Below are 27,779 nucleotides of genomic sequence, written 5' to 3'. Positions count from 1 at the left end.
CGCACTTCAACGAAAAGTCAAGATCTTCGCAATTTATCACGGCAAAGGGCCTAACATCAGTCTGACCAAATATGATGATGATTTGATTAAATCTCTAAGAGTAGTAAATCACAGCGTAAAACATGGCATTTCCTGCTACCTCTAGGTGGCGCTAGGACTGAAGCTGAATATTGGCATTGAAATGTGTTCAGGCCGAGACTCTTATCAAACATGTGAAGTGTGGGGCAGATTGGACATTGTATGCCTGAGTTAGAACAACTTCCTGTTTCATGGCGAAAATGCTGAATTTTGTCAGGCCGCCACGGACACACCCTCCAACGAAAAGTCAAAAGCTCCGCAATTTAACATCGCAAAGGCCTTTAGATCAGATTGACCAAATATGATGACGATCTGATAAAATCTCTAGGAGGAGTTCGTTAAAGTACGAAGGCTGGAAATGACAAAATTTGCACAGAAATCACAGCGAAAAATCAAAATGGCCGACTTCCTGTGGGGTTTAGAGCTTCGCTCCAAGAGACTTTTTTGTAGGTCTTGGGGTGATACATGATCCTACCAAATTTCGTATCTGTACGTTTTTCGTAGTGGGGGGGCTGTTCTTTTGAAATTTTGCAGGTGGCGCTATTGAGCCATTTCTACACGCCAACTTCTGGCGCCTATGCCACATGTAAATTTTCGCCACTTCTGACGTGTTTGCAAAATTTCATGAGTTTTCGAGTATGTTTAGGCCCTCATAAATGCGATTCACTTTGGAGAAGAAACGTAATAATAATAATAAATATAGCTGCAAGCAGCAATGGCGGGCCCTCGCACGTTTTTTTACCGCTACACGGTGCGTCCGAGAAAACGATGCACGGTGGGCAAGGGCATCAAGTGGGTAAATATCAGTGGGCTATTTAATGTTGCTACTGAGCCATTTGGGGACTGTAGGTAAAAGAAACCCCATATTTTAGACAAACGGGGGCGCTAGTGAGCCACTTAAGAGACACGCCTATGTCTGACCTGTTTGTGCACACTTAACAGCCGACAACTCTGATGTGTGTGCCGACTTTTAGGTTAATCTAAGCACGCCAAGAGCCCTAAATATGCCAGAAATAAAAGTCAAGTTTGGGGCGTTGCCATGGGAACAGCGTTCGAGATATCAAAAATCCCATCGCAATTTAGCGTCTACAATGTCTCAGCATCATGTTGACAACTTCTGGTGTGAATCGCATTATTTCCCTAGAAGGAGTATTTAAAAGAACATTGCATGCAACTGTCAGGCTTAAATAAGCCTTTAAAATGAAAGTAAAAAGTTTGACGCGTTGCCATGGGAACAGCGTTTGAGATATCAAAAATCCCTTCGCAATTTATCATCTACAATGTCTTAGCATCATGTTGACCACTTTTGGTGTCAATCGCATGAATATCCTAGAAGGAGTATTTAAAAGAACATCGGATGGAACAGTCAAAAAAATCCACCTTTGTGACTGACACACTTCCTGGCGCCTGGTGGTGGCGCTATACCCGAGACTCACAATAAGCACATCGATGCGATCGGAATCTTCAGGCGAACAAACACCCCGCTTGGCATCACAATAAGAACTTTTTTGCCTTAGATATTAGACACTTCCTGTTTCTCTGATTTTGCCACAACTTTGTTGACTCGCCACGGCGGCACCGTTCGAGATATCAAAAATCCCTTCGCAATTTAGCAAGTACAATGTCTCGACATCATGATCACCACGTTTGGTGTCAATCCCATGAATTCTCTAGGAGGAGTATTTAAAAGTTCACCACATGCATTTTTGAAACAATCCAAAATAGCCGACTTCCTGTTGGGCGGAGCTTAAATGTTAGAGTGCGAAAGTTGTTCGGGTCGATGAGATCTATATGTGTACCAACTCTCGTACATGTGCGTACATTTTTGCCCGATCTGTGCCCCAATGTTTGTTTTTGCATTACAGGGGGCGCTACAGAGCTCCCTTGCCACGCCCGTGGTCCAGCCTTTGCCCAAACCTGATGGCCAACGACTCTGACGTCTGTGCAAAATTTCAAGAGTTTTTGAGTATGTTAAGGCCCCCAAATTGCCCCGAAACGTAAAAAAAAAAAAAAAAAAAAAAAAATAATAAAAATAATAAACGAAGCAAAAACAATAGGGCTTCGCACCTTTCGGTGCAGGCCATTCTGGCCTGCTCCTCGGTGCTCGGGCCCTAATAATAATAATAATAAACCGAGCAAAAACAATAGGGTCCTCACACTGGTGTGCTCGGGCCCTAATAATAAACGGAGCAAAAACAATAGGGCTTTGCACCCACGGTGCAGGCCATTCTGGCCTGCTCCTCGGTGCTCGGGCCCTAATAATAATAAACGAAGCAAAAACAATAGGGCTTTGCACCCACGGTGCAGGCCATTCTGGCCTGCTCCTCGGTGCTCGGGCCCTAATTAAAACTGCAAGCAGTGATGGAAGGGCCCTCGCACTCATGTGCACCGCCACTCTATGGCCTTAGTAAAGCAATAAACCAGGGGGATTGAAATTTCCGTGGATAAATATAGGTGGATATTCAAAGGAACTTTGAAGTGCCACTACTCCTTTATGCAGCAGGTGGCGCTATGATTGTAATTGATTGTTGTAACATTGATGTGTTGAGGCCAGGACCCTTGTCAAACGTATGACGTCTGTGACAGGTCGGACATTGCATGTCTGAGTTACAACAGCTTTCTCATGGCGAAAAATCAAACTTTGACAGGCCACAACAGACACGCCCCTTTAACGAAATGTCAAGATCTTCACAATTTATCATTGTGAAGTCCCTAAGTTCAGACTGACCAAATATGATGATGATCTGAATACATTTCAATGAGCAGTAAATCACAGTGTAAAACATGTCATTTCCTGCTTCCAGCAGGGGGCGCTATAACTTACTGAATATTGCCATGTTGATGTGTTCAGGACAGGACAATTATCAAACTTGTGAAGCGTGGGTCAGATTGGACATTTTAAACCTGAGTTAGAACAACTTCCTGTTTCATTGAGAAACACAGAAATTTGGCAAGCCGCCACATACACACCCTCCATTGAAATGTCAAGATCTCTGCAATTTAGCATTGCAAAGCCCTTTAGATGACACTCACCAAATATGATGATTATCTGATTAAATTTATAGGAGGAGTTTGTTAAAATACAAAGGCCAGAAATGGCAAAATTTTCACTTTAAATCTGTAGGAGGAGTTCGTTAAAGTATGAAGGCTGGAAATGACCAAATTTGCACAAAAATCAAGGCAAAAATTCAAAATGGCGGACTTCCTGTTGGGTTTAGAGCTTCGCTCCAAGAGACTTTTTTTGTAGGTCTTGGGGTGATAGATGATCCTACCAAATTTCGTAGCTGTACGTTTTTCGTAGCGGGGGCGCTATCGAGCCATTTCTACACGCCCACTTCTGGCGCCTATGCCACATGTAAATTTTCACCACTTCTGATATGTGTGCAAAATTTCATGAGTTTTCGAGCATGTTTCGCCCCTCAAAAATGCGATCCATTTCGGAGAAGAAAAATAATAATAAGAATAAGAATAAGAATAATAATAAACGGAGCAAAAACAATAGGGTCCTCACACTGGTGTGCTCGGGCCCTAATAATAATAATAATAATAAACGGAGCAAAAACAATAGGGTCCTCACACCCTGGTGTGCTCGGGCCCTAATAACAATAAACGGAGCAAAAACAATAGGGTCCTCACACCCTGGTGTGCTCGGGCCCTAATAAATAAATAAATAAATTCGAGCAAAAACAATAGGGCTTCGCACCTTTCGGTGCAGGCCATTCTGGCCTGCTCCTCGGTGCTCGGGCCCTAATAATAAATCCGAGCAAAAACAATAGGGCTTCGCACCTTTCGGTGCAGGCCATTCTGGCCTGCTCCTCGGTGCTCGGGCCCTAAATATTGTGTGTGGTGTTACATAAATATCTTTTTATCAGTCTGACAACATCATGCTCATGCTGCCGGTCGGCATTGGAATGTTAGCCGTTTAACATCGCGTATCACGGGTCAAAGTAATTATATTTACTAAGATTGTGTGTGGTGTTACATAAATATATTTTTATTAGTCTGACAACATCATGCTCATGCTGCCAGTCGGCATTGAAATGTTACCCATTTAGCATCGCGTATCACAGGTCAAAGTAACTATATTTCCAAAATCATTTCTTGAAGCTCAGGAGGGTAAACGAATGCCAAACGTTGTTGTGAAAGTAAATAACGTCAATTACAATCATAATTGTTCATTCCTTCAAGGCTTTATGTGTTTACTGCTCGGTAAATCTCTGTTCCAATGTTTACTACTGGTGATCACAGCTTGACTGAGTGACGTTGTTCAGGTCGTTTCCCGGTGGGAGAGATCAGGTAGCACAGAGGGGCGGGATGAGTTTTTTAAAACTTACTAACGGTCTCAGGCTTTTTCGACCGATTTTCAACATCGTAGACTACAGCTTTAAGGTTTAAAAGGCAGTTTATTACAACTTAAATATCTGGCTGTTAACTTTGTAAGCAATATGAATTTTATTGCTATTATTCCCATTTTGCATAAATTTTGCCGATACGCAGCTTGCGTTCGCCGATAGTTTTCTCCGGCATTAATTACAGACAGGCGTCCACAGGCAGCTCTGTGTTGCTTGAGCTGCCTGCAGCCCATGCATTGCCCCTCCCCCCACTAGCAGAGCAAATGGAAAACGTGAATGCCTATAAAACTGCTTGCCATTGTATTTAAGGAGCTTCAAATAGCTTTTAGACTAACCGTATGTATACGCCAGCTGTTACGAACACTCGTCAGATGATTAAATAATGTTGACGTTGTTCCGTGATTCTGTGGTATTTGTAGGAGTTTTATTCAGCGACCACCAGTCTGACGCTTGGACGCGACACGTGCTTATAATGCCGCAAGCGAACGCAGGTCATGTGACCAGCCGAACAGCTGACCATAGCTGGACAGGGTGGGTTTTTAATTCTCATCTCCATAAATATATGTAGTAGTAAAAAGCTAAAAATCAATCCATTGCTGATAGTTTCTCGTCATTGTGGAGAGCGCAGTTCATGGTTGCATACGTTCATGGTTGTTAACGCGGAATTTTCGTCAGCGAAAAATTTTTTGAAATTCGACGCACTTAGTTCCGAGCAGTTCCCACATTACTTTTATGTGACTGTTACTTTTATGTAAACTGTTATTTTGTAAGTATTGTCAACATTTCCGTTCACTGGGAGCGCAAAGATACATGCACTCTCTCATCCGTGTCTCTCTCACTGCACCTCTTTCAAGTGCACGCGCTCTACTATCTGACTGAACTCCGAACACAAATCCTCATGTATTTGTTCAGTTTAATGCGTTTCAAGCGAACTGAGCAAAGTCACTATCCCTCGCACTTATTATAGGGCCCTAGGGTGTGTGAGGTACAGAAGTGGGGCAATGCGCATGTTATTCAGAATTCTTTTTTGATCAGAATTGCTGTTTACATTTTCCTTGTCTTCTTACACTGTAAAAAAATTATATTTAAAAAAGTGGAAACTGAAAGTTAAGTATTGACTCAACATATTGCTATCAAATAATTCTCCCCAAACAAAAATATGCATTGTGGTAATTAAAAATTAAGGTATTGGGATAAAACAAAAATGTATATTCACAGAACATATTAAACTCTGCTCAGCCAATTTATCATGTCAAATGAAAAATCTGAGTTGACTGAACGTAGTTTGAGCCAGAAAAGCGTATGGGAATTCACCTGAAATAAATTGGCTTCAGTGTGTGCACGCGCGGTTGATGATCGACATTTTCTACAATAAAGTTATGGTAAGTACTTCAATTTTTACATTTAAGTCATTTTTAAGTATTTTTCAAGTCATTTTCAAGTTAAACTGAGTGAAAATCTGAATAATTACAGCATACAAACAAAAAGCATGATAAGTTACGTTTTCTCCTCAGTGTAACGCACGGAGCTAACACTTCATTTAGTGAGGAAATGGCAAGGTCACTACAACTTTCACAGTGAGTATATTATATTTGTTTTCTTACATAACATATTTGTGTGAAAACTGTTAGCTTTTTCGAGATTTAAGTGCGTTTTTTAATTAAGAGCCGCTGCGCCGCGCCCACACACGTGCACACATATAGACATGAAAGGCTGCTTGCAACCTGCACCTTTCTAGAGAGAAATTGCCGTGTTTTTTTTAAATAAATGAATATATTACAAGTGTAGGGGCATCTGTATTTGGCCTGGACTTCATGAAACGGGCGCATTAACATGTATCAGATTGCATGCAGCACTACGCAGACAAATCAACCTATGACATCAAAGTTCCGCGAGAGCCATTCAAAAGCGTATATCTCGCGTATCATTGATCTCATGTGCCAATCGATCTGCCCGGATCTGCCCCGCGCATGCTGCCGTCGTCATCAGTGTTGCCAAGTCCGCTTATTATAAGCGAATTTGGGCTTGTTTTACTGTAAAGTCGCTTACAAATATTGGTAGTCGCGGGTCACGTTTTTTTTTAGCTTGTTTCTAAAGTGTAGTTGCTAATTTGGGCTTGATCCCAGCTCCATAATAAGTTGTCAATCAGATATTTTCTATATGTTATTTAAACGTAGGAGTCTGTCTAGTCTCTGTCCCTCCCCTTTCCCCATACACACAGGAGACAGGCAGCAGAGTTTTCCGCACCCACATCCTGCTTCTAATTGGCTCTGACCCAGATGGCAACGAGTACTAGCCAATCGGAGGCAGAGCAGGGCAATCTGTTTTATTTCTGGTTAGGAAAACGTAGTCAGTGAGTGAGTAAGTGAGTGACGTAAACTTTAAATTAATGCGCGCGAGGTGCGACTGATGGTGACTGACTGGACTGTAGGAGAGTTTTTGGGGAAACAAATGCCTGGGACAAAGTGGGCTAAATATGGGAAGAAATATAACAAAGACTGGAAGAAAGAGAAAGGAGTAAAATAATGGATTCAACATGTCGTGTGGGACGACTCAAAAGCACTGTGAAGAGTATCAGAGGCGGACTTGTTACATGTAACTAAACCCTAAACCAACTTTTTTTTAGTTAATGATCTGTAAGAATGATTCTTTATTAGTGCTGTTCATTGATTTGAGTAACTTTTTTGACATTTGATTTGGATATAAAGTGTTTCAGTACTGCAAAAATATGGTGTAAAAACGTCTGAGTGCTGCCCTCTTCAGGTTGAACGGTGGCTACTGCAGTTGAATTTTCCTATTTGATGTTGGGTCCAAAAAATGACTCGTGAGGTAAGCAGGTTCAAGCTCACCATGCCCTTGTTACGATCTCACCACACACTTGGTACGAGCTCAGTTCGTCCCCTCTATCTCCGTTGGGATCTGCCCACTTTTCTTGCATTTTTCAAATATTGCCAGTGGGTGGAAAATTTCCAAGCATCTGTGCTTTATCAGAGTGTTTGTCTTGGGAAAAAATTTACTAAAATGTTCACTACATTCTAAAGCATAGAATCATACTGTGTATTCATTTTATATTGCATTTTAACATTGATTTAATACCTAATTACATAAAAATTGTTTACTTTTACTTAATTGAGTAAAAGTACAAAAGTACTTTTTACTTAAGTAAAAGAAGAAGAAAAACTAGATGTTTAATGTACTTAAATATTAAATATAAACCAAAAACTTATATTAACTAATATGCTTTGGAATGTATGTTTTCCAAAGAAAAACACTGATAAAATACGAATACTTAAAAATATACTTTTATGTAGAAAGTAAAAATACTTACTGTACTCAACGGCGCGAGTCTCTAATAAGTGCATGAACATCGCCCAAAATGGACGTGATGTATAAATAATCAGCGCGTTGACTGTACTGTAAGTAACTGTTAATCGAATATAAAACCAACACAAAGTAGGGCTTAACATTAGTATAGGTTTGCTTGAGCACTTTATCCCTTATACAATTAACCATTGTTTTACTATTGTTTGTGTTGGATAACCATATATCCACACATTTACCATAGTCTCACTAAAGGATATTTTCAGTGAAACTATAATAAAGTAATGAAAAATATCCTACACCAAAATACCTGTACTTCTATATTAAAACTGTTTTATTTTCATAATGTTGAACAGCAATCTAGCCAAGATCAGCCGTTTTTCAGAATGTTCAGAAGTTTAAACTTTGAGGATATTCTATATTGATCTGGTTTTATTTATTACATTGTTTTTATTTGGTACATGTACACTCAATGATACTTTTTTACTTCTTACAGAGTACCAAGGCTTTGGAGATTTACACACGTGACATGAAAATCGGAATTTGTGAAACACTGAGCAGTTGCTGATCCATGTCAAGATTAATTTCCAGTGAGCAGGTTGTGCCGGAAAATTTGTGAGATTTATGCCTTTAATTTGTAGAATGTTTTAGGGTGTTTAATGTTTAACGTGTTTTAAGTAGTTTCATAAGCTCTTACTTAGTGTGAAAATGTTAAATTCAAGTGAAATTTTGATTAACATTGGGTGAGGAACCCTCCCCACTTTTATATTGGTGTTTTTGGAGATATTTGTAAAATGTTTTATATGTTTAACGTTTGAATTGTTAAGTGGCGGTTCCATGAGCTTTGAGTACTTTACGTGAGCTTTGAGTAAGAATGCTTAATTCTATGTGAAGCTTTAATGAACACTTGGGCATTTTTTCGTACAGGGTCTAGATTAATCTAGAGGACTAGGCCTTAGTTATATAAGGACATTTAGGTAGTTTTTAGAAACAAACCTTATAAAAACATTACTGGTGTGCATCTTGAGACAAAACAATGGCACTGATATTGGTTAAGATATGTCGGTGCAAGATGATTTTAAATTAAGACAGCTTAAAGAGTATCTAAACCCTAAACCAACTTTTTTTAGTTAATGTTCTGTAAGAATGATGCTTTATTAGTGCTGTTCATTGATTTTAGTAAGTTGTTTGACATTTGGATATAAAGCAGTGGTGTCAAACTCAATTCCTGGAGGGCCGGTGTCCCTGCAGAGTTTAGATCCACCCCTAATCAAAAACACCTGATGCGTTTAATCAAGGTCTTCAGGATTACTAGAAACTTCCAAACAGGTGTGTTGGAGTTGGTTGGAGCTAAACTGTGTAGGACACCGGCCCTCCAGGAACTGAGTTTGACACCCCTGATATAAAGTGTTTCAATACTACAATATATGGTGTAAAAACGTCTGAGTGCTACCCCCTTCAGGTTGAACGGTGGCTATTGCAGTTGAATTTTCCTATTGGATGTTGGGACCAAAAAATAACTCGTGACGTAAGCAGGTTCAAGCTCACCACGCCCTTGTTACAATCTCACCACACACTTAGTTTGTCCCCTGTATCTCCGTTGGGATCTGCCCACTTTTCTTGCACTTTTCAAATATTGCCAGTGGGTGGAGTCAGACTCTGACCAGGGGTTTAGTTACGCTTTAAACATGCTTTTTAGTCTGGAACTACATAAGCCCTGTCCAGGAAGTCGCCCCTTGGGGAGGTACACTCAGTTACTTATACCTTTTATTTAAAATTTCACAAAATATTTGTGACTTATTGTATAAAACTTTTTATTAAAAATAATTATTTTCTTATGTCTAATGTGCAATTGTATGCAGACCATTTCTGTATGTTACAATTTTAAGGTATTACAAATAAATAAAAAATGAATTAAATGTTACAAAATAGTTTGAGTGTTTCTTTTTCTATTAGGACAACAGGAAATAAACAATTCAGCATGGTTCCTTACCAATATAATTTTACCAATATACATTTTCAGATTGGGTAAATTAAAAAAGAATGCTACCACAATTTTAAAAAGTTAATTTGGCAAAAAACATGGTTTCTTATTTTCAATTGGCTAAACCTGTTATTTCCCATTGATCTAATGTTTAAAGATCGTTGCCACAATTGATAAAATTCAATTCACAGAAAATCTATTGGCCCAAGTGAAAAATGTCAATGTTACCAGTCACTAGAAAATTTTGAGTTAGGGAGGCAATTTTTTTTACAGTGTATGAAAGACATTTGCTCTACAAGAGATTAAGTTAAGGGCACTAAAACTTAGACCTAAGCATTAAATATGTTGTAAATAGTTGGTTACTTTCAAGGAAAAAGTACAGTGTTCCCCTTGTTATGCTGCTTGGTTGCTGCTACTGTGTGCAATAGTGTAATTATTTTATTACAAATAATCAAAAAGGAAATAAACAGTTTATGCAAGCAAAGGTAATGTAATTTTTGTATTATAAATCACCTACATACACCGGTAGGCTAATCTAAAGGTCTGATTCAAATAAAAACATTTGACAATCTTTTAAAACTTTGTATTGATTAACAGATCAGAAAATATTGTGACAGGAAATATCGCAAAGCTCAGATATTGTGATATAATGAACAAGATGTGTCGATGCATTTGTCATGAAGCTCCACAGTGTGTCCGTTTATTCACTGTCCTTCGTCTGACTGGAGCGCGCATGAGGAGAAGCACATACGAGCATCGGTAGCTGTCACCGGTGCTGTTAATAATCTTTTGAGCTGCCAAACTCCCTTTGTTGAGACGTTATAATAAACGCCAACTCAGTCTCACCCCATGGCGTCAATATTTGACGACACTTGACCATGCGTCAATATGTTGACGCGGAGGGTATACCTTTCGCGTCATTTTTTGACGAACTGGGGACTTCAATACTATTAAGTCCGTTGCATTCTCTTTCCTATTTTCTTACCATTTTCTACCATTTTCGCGTCGGTTTAGGGTTAGATTTACATAATGACATCCCTACCTAAACCTTTCCCTAACCCCAATGCCAGGCGACAACTGTTTAATTTCGCGTACCTGGTGGTGTTGGGGTCCCCAGTTCGTCAAAAAATGACGCGAAAGGTGCACCCTCCGCGTCAACACACCGACGCATGGTCAAGTGTCGTCAAACACCGACGCCATGGGTGTGAGACCGTGTTATAAACGCATCTTTGAATAGCGCCACCACGCTCGTGGTAAGTGTTTCTAATAATTTAGCCAGACATTTAATTGTAAAAAAAAAACATATTTAAACCTCCTTATATGCAAGTTTAAAGTTAATCCCTCACTGAGATTTAAAACAGAGTTTAAAGTACACTGTAAAAAAAATGTTGCCTCCCTAACTCAAAATTTTCTAGTGACTGGTAACATTGACATTTTTCACTTGGGCCAATAGATTTTCTGTGAATTGAATTTTATCAATTGTGGCAACGATCTTTAAACATTAGCTCAATGGGAAATAACAGGTTGAGCCAATTGAAAATAAGAAACCATGTTTTTTGCCCAATTAAAGGTAAAGGAAGATTTCCGTTTTTTGGGTGGATCATCAAGACTATTGGTCATCCCAGATGTCAATCATTCTGATTATATGTTGACGTATAACCGTCGTACGTGCTCGCCTCTAGGTTCGCTTGCTGCACATGCGCACTTTCACGTGTATGTGTGTTGTGCTACGGTTTCAACCATTCATTGAAGCTCGCGTTCTCCCTGTGTTTTTTTTTCAAAATGTCTGAGGGTCGCAAGAGAAAAAGTGTCTACGAATTGTATGACAAGAAGAGAAAGGACTATAAAGAAAGAAACAAGACCAGAATGTTTATGGGAGACTATTTCACACGCTGGCGTGAGCTAAAAGGACAGGTTGGGCTTCCCACGCGAAGTTTCTACTGGAAAGGTACATTTTGTCATGCTATTTGGAGAATCCATTTAAAATCACTGCTAGTAAAAGTTGATGTAATCTATGATTAGCGATGCTAGCCCTGGCACAAGTCACGAACCGCACAGACACGGTAAACATGCCGACAGAAACTTGTAAACAGAGCAAAGAGAAGAACTGAGCTCCTGCATGCTCTCTCTCTCTGTCTCGTGCACGCGTTTAACAGGCGTTCCCTCTCGGGAGGAGGGAGGGAGAGTGTTGCGTGTGCTTAAAAAATATCGAGGGGCGGTTCTTTTAAATAATTTGGGAAAATCTTCCGCTATATCTTTAACTTTTTGAAATTGTGGTAGCATTCTTTTTTTAATTCACCCAATCTGAAAATGTATATTGGTAAAATTATATTGATAAGGAACCATGCTGAATTGTTTATTTCCTGTTGTCCTAATAGAAAAAGAAACACTCAAACTATTTTGTAACATTTTATTCATTTTTTTATTTATTTGTAATACCTTAAAATTGTAAACATACAGACATGGTCTGCATACAATTGCACAGTAAACATAAGAAAATAATTATTTTTAATAAAAAGTTTAGAAAAGATATTACAAATATCTCCAAAAACACCAATATAAAAGATTAACCCAATGTTAATCACAATTTCACTTGAATTTAACATTCTCACACGAAGTATGAGCTTATGAAACTACTTTAAACACTTTAAACATTTAAACAATGCCTCATAAAAGTTTAAACATTAAACACCTAAAACATTCTACAAATTAAAGGCATAAAGTCTCACAAATTTTCCAGCTCAACATGCTCACTGGAAATGAATCTTGACATGGATCAGAAACTGCTCAGAGTTTCACGAATTCCCATGTTCATGTCACGTGTGTAAATCTCCAAAGCCTTGCTCCTCTGTAAGAAGTAAAAAAGTATCACTGAGCGTTGTGTACCAAATGAAGCCAATGTAACAAATAAACCCAGATCAATATAAAATGCTCAAAGTTTAAAATTCTGAACATAGAAAAACGGCTGCTATTAGCTATATTTCTGTTCAACATTATGAAAATAAATAATTTTAAAGTTTTAATATAGAAGTACAGTTATTTTGGTATCGGACATTGCTCAAAGTTTAAAATTCTGAACATAGAAAAATGGCTGCTATTAGCTATATTGCTGTTCAACATTATGAAAATAAATAATTTTAAAGTTTTAATATAGAAGTACAGTTATTTTGGTATCGGACATTTTTCATTCCTATAGTTTCACTAAAAATATCCTTTAGTGAGACTATGGTAAATGTGTGGTTATTTGGTTATCCAACACAAATAATAGTAAAACTATGGTTCATTTTCGGAGGGATTAATTGTTCAAGCAAACCTATACTACACTCAAAAAAACGATTCCTGGCAATATTTACTTTTAAGTATTTGGATCATTTAGATTTTATTTAAATACTCGTTTTTCAAAATGTATGTAATCCGATTTATTAGAAAATATATAAATCTGTTCAATGTAAAAACTATTAGATTTAATCAGTTAAAATATATGAATGTGAATTAAATAAAGCTAGACGTGAAACAAACCGGATAAATTCTATGAGATTGATTTACATACAAGTGTCAGGAAACTGACTTTAGTAGAAGCGGAAATGACGCCTTCCAGTCAGGAGGTGGCGCCAAAATCAAAAACAAACGCTACAGCACATGGACTTCGCCATTTTGCAATTTGCATCGGACTGGATCGTCATCTCACTAGTCTACGATCGCCAAATTGAAGGTGAGTAAAGTTAACAAGTTTGATGTGATTATCTTAAATATAATTGTCTGTTGTTTAATTACATGTGTGACGCGTTGAATGTTTCAGAGTAAAATACACCTCACTAAACAGTCAGACATCAACAGACGGTCTGTTACCATGTCAGTGACTGTTGCTTTTATTGGTTATTTTTTGTGGTTTAATATTTGAAACCTAAGAAATAAATAAAGTCATAGGCTACTGTAAGCTAATCAGAATAAAATTATCATATAATCTCTGTGACTTTATTAACAAAAGAATGTTACAATTATACTATGTTGTTGAGTGCATTGTGTGTGTCTAACTAAAACTTTTTTTTACAGATACAGCATAATTTCATCGTCTATATGGTGGGACAACCTGCTAGTCAGGGTAAGTTATGCTACAAATATATTGATTTCTGTGATGCAAAGCTGGATTTACATCATTCCAGTGTCACATGATTATTTAGAAATCATTTTAATATGATGATTTATTGTCAATATTGGAAACAGGTGGGTTTTTTTCCAAATAAATGCAGGCATGATAAGCATAAGAGACTTCATTCCAAACATTTCACCGGTAGTGTACACACATGCTGGGACACAATATTTCTGAAACAGAAAAATACATACTTTTTGTCTCACAAAATCTTTATCTGTCTCTATAAAAACTATTATCTACATAAAATATTGTTAAAGAAAATCATTAAATAATGTGGGTTTTTTTGTCTTGTTCTAGTTGAAGACATCTGTACCTACCTCACAGAAGGCATGGAGAGACAGATTAAAGAATATGTGGTAAGTGTATGTCAACCTACTCTATTTTTATATCTATCTATTTATATGTATGTGTGTGTATGTATATAAATATCTTATGGATAACTAGATGTTTAAAAAAGGTGATTATCTGTTTTCAGGTCTTTTGATGGTTTTGTGACTAATGTTCTATTATTTTACACGTTTGAATCAGTCTACATATTTTAAATATCAGAGTCTGTAAAACAATTTGCCTGCACATATTTGAAAATTTCACTGTGTGACTGCTATTGGGACTGATTTTTTGTTGTTCTTCTCCAGAATTGTGAAATTGGTGAGTTGGGGATTGAACAGACAGTGGAAGTTTGGCAAAACCTACTTGGTGTCACACATTGGTGTGAAACTGTTTTTTGGACTTTAACACTTAAACTGAACTACCCGAAGAACCTCAAGTGCACCTTTGCCATTTCAAAAAATCCTAATGGAACTGGACTTGATACAACCAAGCAATCACTGAAAGATGCTTCAGTGAATACCTGACAGACAGGCTGATACATCCCCCTCAAAGTGGGTACATTTTGTACATTTATAAGTGAACTTTTTAACATTAAAAGGAATATTGCACTTTCATTAAACAAAAATCCTGATAATTTACTGTCTGTCATCCAAGATGTTTGTCTTTTTTTAGGATTTTTCTTAATTTAATAGACCTTATTGGACCTCAACAGTTAAGTTTCAAAGCAGCTTTAAAGGGCTCTAAACGATCCCAACCGAGGCATAGGGGTTTTGTCTATCCAAAAGATTATCATTTTTGGCAAGAAAACTTTTAAAACACAACTTCTTGGCTTGCATTATCCATGTGATACACAGTGCGACATTGCGTACTATGTAATAACATTGAATGGTTACACATCACAAATGTGAAACGCACATTTGTGGAACATTTTAAATAATAAATGGACCCAAAGACATTAATTAGTATCATTCCACATACAACACCATCTGAACGCTTCTCTTTCTCATCGCTTGTAAACACTGGAGCGGTAGTTTAAATTATGTCATGCTAGCGTGTCACACAGCTAGTGCAAAACGTTGTGATTTAAAAGTCCTCTTTTATTTTTATTTTTGAAAATGACAATCGTTTGGCTAGATGGGACCCTTATGCCTTATTTGGGATAATTTAGAGCCCTTTTAAATCTGCATTGAAACTGTAAACTTGAGGTCGAATGGAGTCTTGAATTGAGGGAGGTCCTGGAATGTTTAACTCAAACTTTATTTCTTCTTGACTGAACAAAGTAAAACATAAACATATGGGGTTAGAAAATTATCGGGATTTTTTTGTTTTATTAAATTGGATATTCCTTTAACAATTTTGAAAGTTGAAAAGTTTTTGAAAAATGTAATTGATGTATATCTAACATGTAATTAAAGATGCATGAAAATTGTTAATGGCACACAGCCACTCAAAACACTAAGCCATGTGCCATTTTTTACATTCTAAACTATTATTACATCATGTCACAGATTTCTGAAAATGTTAAAGTAATGTTGTTGTCCCTGATTTATGTCTACCTCGAGTTGTACAGGTTTTTTGTATTTCTGCAGCCTGTTAAAGGCGGAGTCCATGATTTTTGAAAGCCAATGTTGATATTTGAAATCACCTAAACAAACACGCCCCTACCCCAATAGAATCTGGACCTTCTGTTGATAGACCCACCCCACACATACGCAACCCGGCATTTGATTTGATTGGCTATAAGTGTGTTTTGGTAGTCGGCCCGTCTCCTTTTCAAACGCGTTTTTCAAACATCGTGGACTCCGCCTTTAAAATGTTTGCTCTTTTTGTGGAATGAGGTTGATTGTGGCTGAAATGTCTGAAACACACTTATTTATTTTTGCACACAATACAAGGTGTAGGGCTGTTATGCTAGTTGTTAGCTGCTCTTTTTTGCTGCCTTATGAGTAATGCCTTGAAGTATTAAATAAATTGATAAAATGTAAAACCAAGTGGTCTGGCTATTCTTTTTTTTGTGTGTGTGTTTTTTGTTATAGCATATTGTGATTTAGGAGGGTGAATGGGGGAGGAATATATACATGTATAAATAGTTTATTAGTAAGATACCTAAATATAATGCATTTTAAGTGAATTGGGTTTATTAATAAAGAATACATAATCCATTTTTTTATGCATTTAAAACACATTGGATTAAGTAAAACTATTACATAAATTTTACTGGTTTCATTTACATATATCTAAAAAGTATATATCATATAAAGTTTATTTGTTTTTTTTAGATTAAAAGTATGTAATCCAAATGGATGGAAATGTTACATGTAATCAAAATACATAAATCTTATGAATTAGGCCTAAATATTTTTTTGAGTGTAATGTTAAGCGCTACTTCGTGTTGGTTTTATATTCGATTACTCACAGTTCAGTTAACGCACTGATTATTTATACATCTCGTTTGTTTATGGCGGTGTTCGTGCACTTATTTGAGACTCGCGCTGTTGAGTATAACCGGCAGCTTTACAACACCAGGTAAGAGAGAGAGAGAGAGAGAGAGAGAGAGAGGGAGAGGGAGAGGGAGAGAGAGAGAAAGCGAGTGTACCTTTCATATTTACCCCTCGTGGATTTCCTGATTCAAGATGACGACGGCAGCATGCGCGGCGCAGATCGATTGGCACATGAGATCAATGTAACGCAAGATATAAGCTTTTGAATGGCTCTCGCGGAACTTTGATGTCATAGGTTGTCTTGTCTGTGCAGTTCTGCATACAGTCGAATACATGTAAACAACGCGCCCGTTTCGTGACTTCCAGGCCAAATACAGAAGCCCCTACACTCGTAATATATTCATTTATTTAAAAAATCGCGACAATTTCTCTCTAGAAAGGCGCAGGTTGCAAGCAGCCTTTCATGTCTATGTGTGCACGTGTGTGGGCGCTGCGCAGCGGCTCTTAATAAAAAACGCACCTAAATCTCGAAAAAGCTAACAGTTTTCACACAAATATGTTATATAAGAAATACAACTATAATATACTCACTGTGAAAGTTGTAGTGGCTTTGCCATTTCCTCACTAAATGAAGCGTTAGCTCGGTTACACTGAGGAGAAAACATCATATCATCGCTGTCCAATGAAAACCACGTATGTTCATTTTGCCGATTTTTAGATTTTTCGACAGATTGAATGTCCAGGTTCATTTCCGTATACAGTATGCGTCACATACCTAAATGGCCAATGAAAACTTGGCCAATGAAAAATCATGTCATCTGATTTTCACGTATATCCATTTGGTGTCAAAGCTGTCAATCACGCCGCATATCTTCCGCCTGTGAATCTCGCCGGTGTAGCAGCCGATCCTGTTCCCCTCGGAATGCCTGTTCCCCTTGTCGCTTTTTGTACACCCAGCTGTTTTTTCTGAATATTTATTTTATAGTTTTACTTGTTGTAAGCTGTATTAGGTTGTAGAAACTCTGTAAATATGCTATACCATACTAAAAAATTTTAATAAATAAAAAAACACGCAGATATTTAGGTACCTGCGCCTGCGCAGAAACTTTATCGACTGGAAGGGGGAACACAAATTCCGAGGGGAACAGGATCGGCTGCTACACCGGTCTCGTAAAGTTTCATCGAAGCTCAGCACTGGATATAGCCGAATAAACATGACAATGACTTTCCTTCATCGAGGTAAACGTTTCCCCCGGACGCCAGACGAACATCTAGGAGTGACTTAATTACGGTAGGACTGTGCAAACAAAGTATCTGTCTAGCATTGATGTTATTTACGCTGGGGATGTCCCCACCACTTTTTGAAAGCATTTGGTTAAAAGTTCTGAAAAATCAAGCGATGCTTAAGATGCTTAAGGTTTTGTGGTCTGGTGTCACATATGTTGCGTTGTATGCTTATTAAGGGTGTCACGATTTCGATTTTAAATCGAAATCGATCGAAATTAAGTCACAGCTTCGAACTTCGAATTAAAAAATGGGATCGTCGATGCTGCCACGCCCAAATTTAACATCCGGTCGGCTTGCCAAGCGAGGAAAAAACTCTCAGAGATGCCTTTAAAAACATCTGTCCAGCGGAACGCGATCATATTTTAAACACGAGGGATGCTACAACTCCTTGAAATGCATATCATAAACAGGATTACCAGTGATCTGACTTTGGACAGAGTGCAGCTCTCTGCACGTGCGCGATAGTGAGGGAGGCGCAAAGATGCAGCGGGTTATATTTTAAACAAAAGGATAGTTTGCCTCAGCTTGCATGAAACGCATAAAACTGAACAAATACGTAAGGATTACTACTTTAGTTTATGTTCGGACAGATGCGAGCACGTGCACGTGAGACAGAGAGAAGCGCAGCTGCTTATTATGCTGGATTTATTTCAGATGCTATGAGTCCAAGACACGCGCATTAAGTCCATGTCCATTAAGTCCATGTTAGAGATGCGCGGATGGACTATTATTTCATCCGCAAACGCATAACAAAACTCATCATCCGTCCACCATCCATGCGCACCAACGTTTCTGACCAGTTTTCAAAACTGCACCCGCCCGCCATCCGCTGACTGGGCAATGCAAGGCGCTGCTGATGACAGCCGCGAGACTAGAAAGCTCTAGAATATCAGCAGTGAACTCCGTCTTCGATCGGCGCACAGGGACAAAAATAAATAAATAAATAGCCTAAATTAAACGCACGAATTACATAGCCTGCACTGGTGTCATCCTGATTTACCACGTTGTAAAACTTATTCCAGGCAACCCTTTCTGACATTCTATTTCCTTTGTATTTAATTCTCATTTTTTGAGTTTGCCACGTTCCTCCTTCGCCGGCGTTGATAAGAGCTGTGTCAAAATGCATCCTCATTTCTCTGCGCTGTTAATGATAGAACGAATGGATCCTTAACAGCCGAGGATATCCCAAACAATTAAAAGCTTTATTAAATAAAACTGTGTATTTATTAGAAAACTTTTTCTTGTCACTGTTTTAGTATTATAAGTTATGTTTTGTGTTAATATTATTCTGTTTATGTTGCGTATATTTCTAGGTTGATTATTTGATATGCTGTTGAATAGATTAATCTACATCAATGTGTCATATGTTCTAAAAAAATTTAATATTTTTCTGATTACATATTTATTTTAATAAGTCAGAAATGTCTCCGCTGTTTCTGCTGACAGGCGCGGTGGGCGCTACTGGGGGCGTGTGCAGCAGGTGACGCAAATTTTGGGTCCTCAGAAGGCTAGACCGTCTCATTTCAGTTCTCTTCTTGAACTTCTGAGGCTGCCACTATGAAAGACAGAGATGTCGCATGCTTAGAAGGACAGAGCTAATAACAAGCAGTCGATCCGGCACCCGCCCGAATTTAATTAAAATATTATTTTTCGTCACGTCATCCGCCCGATCCATGTAACTGCCAACCGCGCATAGTCCATGTGCGTGCAAGAAGGAATCCTCTCTCTACAAGCTCTCGCGTTAAGTGAAGCCCACAAACCCCCATGCGAGTTGTGCAATGTGCATGTTAATGTTAAAGTATTATAATAATAATAATAAATAATGGCATATCATTTTTGTCTAAATTATATGCCATATAAAAAATATGTAAAAATCGAGAATCGGATCGAATCGTGACCTTAGAATCGAAAATGTAATCGAATCGAGGATTTGGAGAATCGTGACACCCCTAATGCTTATGGTGTGTTTTCTTGTACATGTGTAATGAAATTTATTGTAATCATTGACTAAAAGCGCTGCTGTTTTCTACGGTATGGTGCTTTGGCACTGTTCGGTTGAGCTGGTGTTGCAGGGACTCTTACATGTGTGCAGTCGACATTGTTGAGGGTTTTATGCTGAGTATTTTCTTGTTGTTGACTAGCCTACGCTATGCCCATTTTTGATGCGCCGTTATTCAATATTTTTCCTGTCCTGCAGTAATGTTTTTATCTGATCTTTTGTCCCCACCACTTTTCAACACAAACTGCTGTCTAGCATTACCATGTCAGTGTATTGATTCATTGTCCCTTCATAGTTTGCAAGAGACATTTAATAAATGTATAATTTATATTAAATAAAGTAAGCGTATTTAACTAAGACGTAGGCTATTTAATGAACTGAGCGTATTCAACTGTCAATATGAAACGCGACTTGGCCATTCTAATTAATGATTGGAAGAACGCGTATCGATCACAGTTACTGTAAAATATGCACGCCAGGGGCGTGTCTAGAGGGGGGGCATGGGGTGGCACCGCCCCCCCTTGGAATATGATTGCCCCCCCTGGTGCCCCCCCTCCAATTTCATTGGGCCAGCTAGATTTACTGTCAACCTGAAAATGCCCACCGCACCATTGGACCAGAGAGCTGTCAATCACTGTTTGATTTGAGACTCGCGCGAACGAAGACGAAGCGAGCACAGTAGTTGCGCGTTTTTAAAACAGGAGGAAAGAGACACCACGACACCCACCGCACAATTGGACCAGTTGTCAATCACTGTTTGATTTGAGACTCGTGCAAACAAGAAGAAGGAGGGCGCCCCGCCACAGACTCAACACTGGCACAAATCAAATAGATTTTCCATGATTACCATTTACATTTTATTTTACTATTAAAACGGCTTCATGTGATTTTGCAAGCGCTCAGCAGCGCCTCTCTCTCTCTCTCTCGCGTGCACGCTTTTTGACTGCTGCATGCGAAACCTCGACAGTGCCTCTTTGACACTGAGTGAAGGAGTTAAACGTTGGCGGTGTTTTCCACCTGGGTTCCTCCGTTGTCTTTTCACGTAAAAGTTAACAGTCAACAGATGTTACTGACAGAGAAGACGGTTGATCGAGTATTATGACTTAACGAAAGGTTAGTGTTTTCCCACACACACACCAGTTCTCTGTGCACGAGCTCTCTCTCTCCCTCCCTATGGTGCGGTATGCGCGGGCACGCTTAACAGTATTCTCTGATATTTTTGAATTTGCGCTGAATTGTCTGCGCTATACGCGATCTACAATAAAACTATCACTCGCATTTAAAATTAAAAGCGCTCATAAACACAATCAGATGAGAAAAGCAACCCTGCATGAGACACACAGGTAATCCGAAACCACCTCGTATCAGCTCTTCAATGTAAATTGTATCAGACAATGTCACATTTAAATTAGGATTTTAGCAGTATAAAGTAACAGCTGGTTGGATTAAACACGAGGTGTTATTGGGTCGTGTTTATAGCTTAAACTCTTTCTTGTTGTCTGACAACAGAACAGATAATATGTAAAAAATAGCATTCAGTTGTGTTAAAATACAATATAGGCTAATAAACAATGAAAGTCAGATCAGACTGAGTAGAAAAACACATTTTTAAGTAGGCTAATATTTTCCCAAAATCCTGATATGTCAGAATGTTAACTAATACAAGCTACATGCAATGTAGATAGCCTACTTAAAGGAACAGTTCACTTAATTTAAATGGTCATATACCTAAACTTGTTTCAAACCTGTATGAGTTTCTTTCTTCTGCTGAACCCAAAAAAGAAAAGAGTTAAGAATGTCGGTAACCAAAATCAGTTGATGGATCCCATTGACTTCATGTAGGAACAAAATAACATGCAGTCAATGGGGTTCATCAACTTTCTGGCTACTAAGATTCTTCAAAATATTTTATTTTGTGTTCAGCAAAAGAAAAACTCATACAGGTTTGAAATAACTCTAGGATGAGTAAATTATGACAATTTATTTAAAGTGAACTATTCTGGAACAGAACTGTTGTTTAATCCATGCAAAATACAAAAAATGAATACCATCTATATTAAAACATGTGGCATTGCACAAGATTTTGGGAACCATGCTTAACATTTTCTAAACCAGTATTTATTTTCATTTGAATTTTTTGATTGCCCCCCCTGACTGGTTCTTGGTCCCCCCTGAGCCCCCCCCCCCCCCATTTATAAAATCCTGGAATCGCCCCTGGTGCACGAATGTCCATTTAAACTCAATTTTGGTCAAATGTGGATTATATCATTACACTGGCAAGAATATGGTTACATGTAATTATACAACAGTTCTTTCTGGTTCTCGAATCTGATTGGCTAAGACCTGTGCGATATTGTGCTGATATCGGCACTGTAACCTCTTCACCTTTCGTATCATTCCGCCACCTAGTGAATGGAGGTCCGAAGCAGCCTCATCTCTGAATGGAAAAACACAGACGCCCTGTTTTGAATCACTCTCCGTTTGTCTCATTAGTTTACTAGCTCATAAATCAGTCTGTGAATCCCCAATCAGAAGTTATTCCGTCAAAGATCAGCGCTCTTGGATGTTACGTTACAGTTAATGGGAGAAATGTCTTGTCACATCGTGTGGATTATTAACACTTGGAAAGAGGAATATAAACACTCGTTTTTTTTCTGGAGCTATATTTCTTATCAGAACGCGAAAACACCGTGAAACTGCAGGTAAGCACCGCACCTTTTAAATGTGGACATTGATCATTTACTTTATCGTGACCTGACTATTAAAACATGTTATGAGATATCGCCACTGGTATATTTATAAGCAGCATGCAAAAACATATCTCTGACACTTATAAAAAACCGTTTTGTATAGTACTGACAAGAACAAAGTTTAATAATAATAATCGAGTGCTCGTATCACGTTAAGAATAAATGAGAAAGCAATAGTAACGTTATACAAGTAGTTTTATTAACTTTTACCTCGCGCCAAAACAATAACAACACAAAAGACACTAAATATGAATTAAAAAACAAGTAATAGTTTGATCATGACACCAAATACTGCTGATTTGATCTCATTTTGACGATCATAAACAAACAAGGCCAACATGAGAGCCAGGGTATCTCTTTCAGAGATGTAGCCCAGAGAGGGCGGTGGTCAGCGGGGCGAGTGAACACTGATGTCCGCTCATGCTTTGGTTCTCATTCGTACCGAATCTCACTAAGCAAACGTTCAAACAGGCGCTATCTTTACTAATCGACTGCAGATTTAAATATAATACATATACATTCTCGACTGAACTAATCTTAAAACTACACTTTGTGACCAAGAAACGGTAATATAAAGTAACGGCTTTTCCGTCCATTGAGTTGTTATGAGCTTCAAAGCAGCCGAAAGTTTTACCTGTCATTCTGGCCGCCCTCAAATCCGTGGCGGAAGAAGTAGTTCTCAAACAAAGAGGCTTTTAAAATAACTCCGTTGTTGTTTTCTAGTTTTCGTTTTTCAAACGTGTGCCGTCGAACTGTTGTATAAAAGCAATATCGCTCTCGGAGTCGTGCGACACAGCTCTATATCATCACGGCTGTGACCGCCTCCGGCACTCGGCCTGCGGCCTCGTGCCTCTGGCCTAATCACAGCCGTGATGATATAGAGCCACACCACACTCCTACTCGAGCGACACTGCTTAAATATGCCATACCAAGTATGACAACACTACATTCAACTGCTTTTGATATACAGTGTTTTTTTTTCACTTTCTGAAAAGTAACCGTTTTGGACATACGTGAGTTTCATCGGGCAGCGACGATATGCTTTTTGTTTGTATGCTGTAATTATTCAGATTTTCACTCAGTTTAACTAGAAAATGACTTTAAAAATACTTAAAAATGACTTAAATGTAAATATTTAAGTACTTACCATAGCTTTATTGTAGAAAATGTCGATCAACAACTCCCGCTCACCCACACTGAAGCCAATTATTTTCAGGTGTGCCCGTACGCTTTTCTGGCTCAAACTGTTCAGTCAACTCAGATTTTTCATTTGACATGATAAATTGGCTGAGCAGAGTTTAATATGTTCTGTGAATATACATTTTTGTTTTACCCCAATACCTTACGTTTTAATTACCACAATGCATATTTTTGTTTGGGGAGAATTATTTGGAAGCAATATGTTGAGTCAATACTTAACTTTCAGTTTTCACAATTTTTTTAAAGTATACAGTACATTTTTTACAGTGTAATTTAGCAACAGGATTAAAGATAATTTAGGTTTACTGTAAAATTTTAACTCAAAATGGCAGTTTAAATGAAAACCTGATTATTTTTAAACATGTTTAAAGTTTGGTGCAACAGAAATATTAAATAAGCTTTAATTTAAACCAGATTTAGGCTTATTCCTTTTTGGTGCAACCCACCCTAGGACTAGTCTAATCATTGTCCGGGAAACCTTCCTTAAACTTCATTTTACTTTACAATCATATAAACATTTATTTTTGTACAAGAGTGAGTTCAGGTGCAAAAGAAGAGCTGAGCTCTCATCAGCTCCCTTGTTCAGGAGTCAGGACACTGATTAGGGAGCCTGCCATTTTAAGTGATGTCTCTATCGCAAAATCCTTCCAGTGCACTGAAACGTTAGTTACCCAAAAATTTCCACAATGCAACGCAAAAACCAGTGAGCATCGATGGTCCCTATGTTTCCTTACTGGAAATCACGTGACCTTTTCTGAAGCCGTCCAACCGAAATTCACGTGAGCCTACTCAATAAACTTCATGGAATGCGAACTTTTATAAAGGCAAACGTTTGTTTTAGTCTTAATATAAACCCACATCACTAGACAGTTAGGGACCACAATCTACTCAATTTTTAAAAATTATTTTTAAATTGAAATTTTTTTAAATGTAACATTTAATTATATTCCTCCAAATTTATGCATGTATATGTAAGAGCATAATTTCAGCGCTTTTCACAATGTACTGTTTAAAAAAGTCAGCAAGATGTTGGTTTTGCCGGTTGTTGATGAGTAACAGCTGTGAAGGATCACAACAAGCTTAATCAGCCACGTGACGTCACAGGAGAATAAGTGAACAGTGTCTCAATGTGAAGTGAGCTAGAGTCCTTACTAGTGCCCAAACCTGCATACACATTTACGAGCTCGGGAACGAATTGAGACTCGCCGAGCAGCACCAGCAGGCGGCAACCATAGATATGTATAATAAAGGCTAGATGTCTCAGCAGCACTGCTGGCCAACTGAGTGGAACGTCCGTTTGGCGGCCATCTTACCACAGGGTGCTCGCTCTCTCGTAGCATTGTGTTTTAATGGTGCATGTACATTTAAATGCTTCATTTTCTTTCAATTTTCAAACGGTTTGGTTTGTTATAAACGTTAAAGATGTACCTATGACACTGCATACTTATACAACATTTTTTTTAAAGCATACAGAATTATAGCCACATTAATAATGTTTGTAAGAAACCAACCCATTTAAAAATTGGTAGAAAATCTAGCAAGTTATGGTCATTTAAAAGTACATGCATCATTAAAACACAGTGCTACGAGTGAGCGAGCTCCCTGTGGTAAGATGGCCACCAGGTGATGACGTTAGAGACTCCGCCGTAACACATCTGGCCTTTACTATACGGCTGCGTCCGAAAACTCTAAATTGCTGCCTCCTGAGGCAGCTTTCCAAGGCAGGATTGGGAAGGCATCAAGGCATGTCCGAATTCAATGTTAGGTTTACTTCCTGTCTCCTGAGATACCCATGCGTGGGCGTACAATAAGAATGTGATTGGTCGATCTGGTCGAGTTTGAAAAAATAAAATTGCAGCCAAGGAAGCGACTGGAGCACAAATTTAGTGTAAATAAAGGTATATTTTCTCTTTTACACCTTTTAATTGCATTTCTAGCGAGAAATTAGTATTGTAGTTTTCAAATATGTGATTAGTTATCACAAAGGCGCTCTCCGTTTATATTTCAAACACGCTGCCTTTGAAGTGTGTCCGAAAGTCTTTCTCTGAGCTGCCTTCATGCCTCCAAAGTCATTTCCTCATGAGACAGCGGGGCAACGAGTCACTGCCTTGAGTTTTCGGATGCAGCCAACATATCTATGGCAGCTACAGTGATTGGGTGTGCCGCTCTAATTTGCCCGTGTAGAACGTTGCGTCGCATTAGTTCCGCTTTTGGTAGATACCAAACTTTTAATGAGTACCTACTTACAGGGTTGCTCATCAGGGTTGAAAAAGATGACAAAGGCACAAGGCAACCAAACGCCCTCCACACACACACACACCCTCAGAACCAACTGTGCTACAGTTCGAAATCCCAGTAATTCTCGCCTACACTTTTATATATTTAATTAGCATATTTATGATTTCTCATCACCATGGACATGAATTCTACAAAATATCTTGTTACACAGACCTGATTAGAACTTACCAGGAGTGGTCATCTGCAGTATTGCCAGACTTTTCCCACCAGGAGCTGCACAAAGATCAAGCACATTTTCCCCTTCCTTCACATCCAAAGTCAGTACTGGCAAAACTGAGGCTGCATTCAGGAGAAAGTACTGTTTCAGCCAGCCTGGGTGATGAACTTGTTTGGGAAGATGCACTGGATCTCTGTGAATATAACACTGGAGGGGGAAGTGTGCTGTGTGGGTCTGGGATTCAGGATATACCTGTGGAAGGAGGCTTCTGTATCCTAGTGCTGTAAGGCCTTGCTTGAGGTTTGTAAGGTCACTGAAGCGATTAAGCAAGACACCATATTGCCATGAGTGTGGATTCAGAAGCACATCCCTAAAAACATGAAACATTTATGTATGTTTTACTGCTAGAGTTTAGGTAGTAAAATCATGGCAAACTGTCATGTATATCAGATACATTATGATATTTGGTCGAATTTAATCAATTTAAAAACATCAACATATCTGCTATAGCATGAAAAAGACGAATGTAACAAACCAATGGTTTAATTAACAGTGTTAAGGCACTAAAACCCTATTCGCACAGGATTACTATTACCTGATGACCTCTAGTTATTTGTAATAATTGCGGAGATTGCAATCTTAATGAGTACCTATTTACAGGGTTGCTCATCAGGGTTGGAAAAGGTGACAAAGGCAACCAAACACCCTCCACACACCCCTTCGGAACAAACTGTGCTACAGGATATTGCTTTCATAATGGGAAATCAATTCGGGCACTATGTAAATGCCAAGAAAGTATAGAATAGGACCAACATTTTATTAAAGTGCACCTGAAACCACCATACAATAAAGTGCATTAAAATAAATAAAAACATATAGCAGTAGGGCATCCGTGGATTTTTCGCCTACTCATTTTATGATTACTGAGAAATCAGACATACTACGGTGTTCACATACTATTTTCTCCAACTAGTATGTAAGTAGGCAGTTTTGGATGCTACATAAGTATACGTAGCTCTAAATCTTCCGAGAAATAGTTAAAAATCCTGATAATTCTTGCCTACTCTTATGTATACTGAGGATTCGGACATAGGCTACTATTCTTTTGCCAACTGCTTTTTGCCTACTATATAGTATAGAGGACGCAGCCTAAAAGTCCCATCTACTTTGGGAAAGACGGATATCTCTAAAATCGCGTGCTAATCTCAACAAAACAACAAAAACCTGCAATAAACTCTATCATATCTTTTGTTCCTAAGCTCAAATTGTGGTAAATAGCACTTTTTAAGTTGTTTCAGCAACTGCACACGGACTAGGGCTGCACGATTAATCGAAAAAGAATCACAATCTCGATTCATTTATAAATGCAATCTTCATTTTAAATGACGGCGATTCACTTGCATATACAGTATTTCCCTGTAATCAGATG

The 27,779-nt window shown here is 38.4% G+C and overlaps 1 protein-coding gene across 2 annotated transcripts in view; it reads right to left on the bottom strand.

Moving 5' to 3' along the window:
• The window catches only part of nsun3 (NOP2/Sun RNA methyltransferase 3), a 347,258-nt gene that overhangs the window by 202,765 nt on the left and 116,714 nt on the right, over nucleotides 1-27,779 (bottom strand). For both annotated transcript variants that reach the window (XR_012367888.1, XM_073863428.1), the window contains exon 3: nucleotides 26,362-26,720. Coding sequence is in view for 1 of the 2 variants with exons in the window: in XM_073863428.1 (XP_073719529.1) it covers nucleotides 26,362-26,720 (359 nt within the window). In the remaining variant the exon portion in view is untranslated. The remainder of the gene's footprint in view (nucleotides 1-26,361; nucleotides 26,721-27,779) is intronic.

Source organism: Misgurnus anguillicaudatus, chromosome 3 (assembly GCF_027580225.2).
Source record: "Misgurnus anguillicaudatus chromosome 3, ASM2758022v2, whole genome shotgun sequence".
In the NCBI taxonomy this organism is placed as follows: domain Eukaryota; kingdom Metazoa; phylum Chordata; class Actinopteri; order Cypriniformes; family Cobitidae; genus Misgurnus; species Misgurnus anguillicaudatus.
This window is presented reverse-complemented; position numbering and strand designations above follow the sequence as displayed.